The following is a 3,843-nucleotide window of genomic DNA, read 5'->3' on the forward strand; positions in this document are numbered from 1 at the left end:
ATAAATAGGTAAAAACAATGAATTATTAACTAAATAATAAAACAAGAATTAAAATGAAAAACCAATTCCAATTTTAGAAGTTAGGAACTGAAAAAAATTACTGACAAAAGCATTTTACATTTTCTTTATAAAATCTTTAATGAAAAATGAAGGCAGGTTTGATTTTCAACAGCTTAAAAACCTAACATGTATTCCAAGATTAACTTATAAACATTTAAGAATATACATCATCATCATCGTTTAAACATCCTCTTTCCATGCTGGCATGGGTTGGACGGTTTGACTGAGGGCTGGCGAACCAGAAGGCTGCACCAGGCTTCAATCCGATCTGGCAATGTTTCTACAGTTTGATGCCCTTCCTAACGCCAGGAGTGTAGTGGGTGCTTTTCACATGCCACCAGCACGGGTAGCCAGTCAGGCGGCACTGGCAACGACCCATGTATGCATGCCACCAGCACAGGAAGCCAAAATAAATATCCTTTTCTGCAGATACTGGTGCCATGCAACTGGTACTTGTGCCGGTGGCATGTAAAAGCACCCATTACACTCTCAGAGTGGTTGGTGTTAGGAAGGGCATCCAGCCATAGAAACCATACCAAATCAGACTGGAGTCTGGTGAAGCCCCTCAGCCTACCAGCCCTGGTCAAACCATCCAACCCATGCCAGCATTGACAACCGACACTAAATGATGATTCTCATAATGTAATTGCCAATTGTTATAGTTTCCAAAACCTACAGAAAAATAAATGGTGGATGAGAAGAAATTGAACCTTTTGCATTCAAATAAAATGAACACTAGACAAGGAAAGGCGAGTGCATCAACATCAGCTTCTAATTAGGATGACAGATCAAATACAAGTGACTGTACAGACTGGTATTCAAGGAATGGTATTATTCCTATAAACAAATTGCTGAATTAGACACAAGTTTGAATTGAATATGAATTTACAACTTGATCAAACTGAATATTTTCAATGTTTGTTAAGTAAAATGGGATTTCTTCAGATCAAAGCTTGAACCATTTTTATAATAATTTTAAATTGTAAATTTTAGGATCAGTTGAAATGCATGTGACCTAACAAAAAAAAAAGGGAGGGCACAGATTTTGTTAATGTATTCATGTTGATAGAGAGCGAGAAATTCTGAATGCAGGCAAGATTGGATTTGAGATAGATCACAAGCAAAGAAGGTATTGGAATTTGATTGAAAAAAAAGTAGCAATTGGGAAAAGAATTTTATAAAATATAGATAATAATGCATTGAAAACTAGTATGAAAATGAGATTTCATTAATAATTAGCAATTATAGTAAATTCTCTCCAAATTATTCATAACAGATGAATTGAAACTGTTACCAGATAATGTGAATTAAAGAAGCTATTTTACACCCAAATTGAGTATGAAACTTGAATCTGACCACTCCAAAATGTCTAAGTTAAAAAGATTTTCACCCCAGCAAAAAGAAATTGCTAACAATTAATTTGGTCAGAAATGCGTGACACTTCAAGCATGAGAGTGAAGATGACTTGGCTGTACAGAATGGATATAGATACTAAATGTTATGTTAACCTAACAGGGCTTTGTGCACTATACTGTTCACAAAATTCAGAGAATATTTGGCAGAAGAGTTTCAGGTTAAGGCCATTGCAAGCAATTTGCAAATCAACCAGAGAGGTGTCTTGAGGCAATGTGCCGTGCAAAGGATTAAAAATTCAGCACATACGATTATTAAGTTTAATGCAAGTACATGCTATTTGCCAAAAATAGGTGATTCTGAGAAACAATTTGTAGCCTCAAAAGAAGACAAAATGCGAGAATGATTGTTAACTCGTGTAGCTAGCATGTTGATGAGTAATTAATTTGATAAAGTTTATTTCAGGTTTAAATTTCTTTTGGAGTTACCAAAATATTTCATTTGGAGATTAAAAACATTAAATACTTAAATTTAACTAATGTTAATAATTCTTGAACTGTACAAAGATAGGGGCATTATCTAGAACCCTTTTGGGAAGCATATCACCCACTTTTATCTACCTAGCTGAAAAATAAGCATACATCCTTAATGATGACGTGTAAAGCATCTAAGTATAAAACTCTTGCTCTAAATCTCTATACAAATACTAGAATTTATACACAAGTCTCAACACAGAATTTAATTCAATCCAAGTACATGATTTACAGCAGACTTATTTATTAAAAAAAAAGGTTAAGCATTGATACAAGCTATGTAAAACTGAAATTCTATTACTAGATTTAAAAAATTGAATATGCAAAGCCCTAATTAATTGCAAAGTAGTATGAGTGAAAACAGAATTATCACTTTTAAATTAAAACTACCTGTGGCATTACTACTTGCTATGATGTTTATTATACCAACATCTGTTTTACAAAATATGCTAATATATTTATATATAAATAATCACTTTTGGATCTACTTTTTCTTTGCTGGTCTATATACATTTAAAACATTACACATTATCTTATTTGATACGAAGTGTTTTATAATCTAAGATATACATATATTTCACTGTAAGTTTTTTTCTTTGCATCAGAAATAAATAATATAAAAAGAACAAAGTTTACTCAGCTGAAACTTATAAAAATAATATCTTTAGGAAAATATCATCCTGTACACATGTCCAAAAAAAAAAAAACATTAGAAGGAAGAGAACATTACCAAATGACAAAAACAAATAGAAAATTAAATGAAACACAACACAGTTATAACAATGAAGTGTAATTATTTAAAAAGAATGTGATGATGCTTAAAACACAAGAAAACTTACCCATCATCATAACTACATATGCCAATTCCCTGCATTAGATTCAGTTCATCTGCACATCTCGTTCTGCAAATGTTAAAGCATTTCTAAGTAAAAGTAATACATCATTTGACATCAAGCTATCAACAATAATTAAAAGTGAAGATTTGCAGACAAGTTCTGCTGATTGATAAACAAGGTGTTTGTTAAATTCATTAAAAGCATTTAAAAAAAAAAAAAACTAAAACTGGACACCTTGGAAGAGTCATGTATATAACTGGCATAAAATATATTGTAAAACCAAAAAAAGACAAAAAAGAAAATACTAACTTTGCTTTAGCATGTGTGAGGATATGAGATTTCAAATTTGTAGACTGAGCAAATTTTTTGTTGCAGCCATCAAATGGACAGACATAAGGTCTATCACCAGTGTGTATTCGTACATGTGTCCTTAAATTAAAGTCAAGAGAAAACCGCTTGCCACACCCTTCAAATGTACACTGTAAAAAAAAAAAAAAAAAAAAAAAAAAAAAATAAACAAATACATTACTACATCAAACTTTTAGCAAAGATCAAAGGTCACGTTACCAGAGTTTTATATATTAAATAAATTGCCCACATCTCCCTGCCAGCAAATTAACTTGAGGAATCGCTGTTATACTTTGTTTAATGTCAGTTTTTCTATGGATTGGATAGGACCTTATCTGGGGCAATACTTTTACATCTAAATGCTCATCCTATTTTACAAGTAAAGGAGTCTCATTCCATTACTTTAAAAGTGCAAAGCTACAGGATGTAATGTTCATTGGAAATATAAACAACATGACATTGTCTTTTTAAGTTCAAACAGTATCATGCAAGAAGCAGAAATGACAGCTTTCATATATGTGTGTGTGTGTGTGTACACATACACGGTTCAGTATCAAAAGGGTTACCAGCTGTTTTCCATTCTAGTATGGCATGATTTTACAACTGATTTTTACAAGATGCACTTCCTGTCACCAACCCTAACTGATCTTTGTGGTGAGAGATTTATATTCCAGAGGAAATTGATAACCGCAGCTACATCAGTTTTTATATAT

General features: G+C 32.2%; 1 protein-coding gene across 3 annotated transcripts in view; it reads right to left on the minus strand.

The window, feature by feature from the left end:
- The window catches only part of LOC106877161 (transcriptional repressor protein YY1), a 23,122-nt gene that overhangs the window by 8,243 nt on the left and 11,036 nt on the right, over positions 1 to 3,843 (minus strand). For all 3 annotated transcript variants that reach the window (XR_008265145.1, XM_014925976.2, XM_014925973.2), the window contains 2 exons: positions 3,092 to 3,261; positions 2,786 to 2,848 (listed from right to left, as the gene is read on the minus strand). Coding sequence is in view for 2 of the 3 variants with exons in the window: in XM_014925976.2 (XP_014781462.1) it covers positions 2,786 to 2,848; positions 3,092 to 3,261 (233 nt within the window). In the remaining variant the exon portion in view is untranslated. The remainder of the gene's footprint in view (positions 1 to 2,785; positions 2,849 to 3,091; positions 3,262 to 3,843) is intronic.

This window comes from Octopus bimaculoides, chromosome 11 (assembly GCF_001194135.2).
Source record: "Octopus bimaculoides isolate UCB-OBI-ISO-001 chromosome 11, ASM119413v2, whole genome shotgun sequence".
NCBI lineage: Eukaryota > Metazoa > Mollusca > Cephalopoda > Octopoda > Octopodidae > Octopus > Octopus bimaculoides.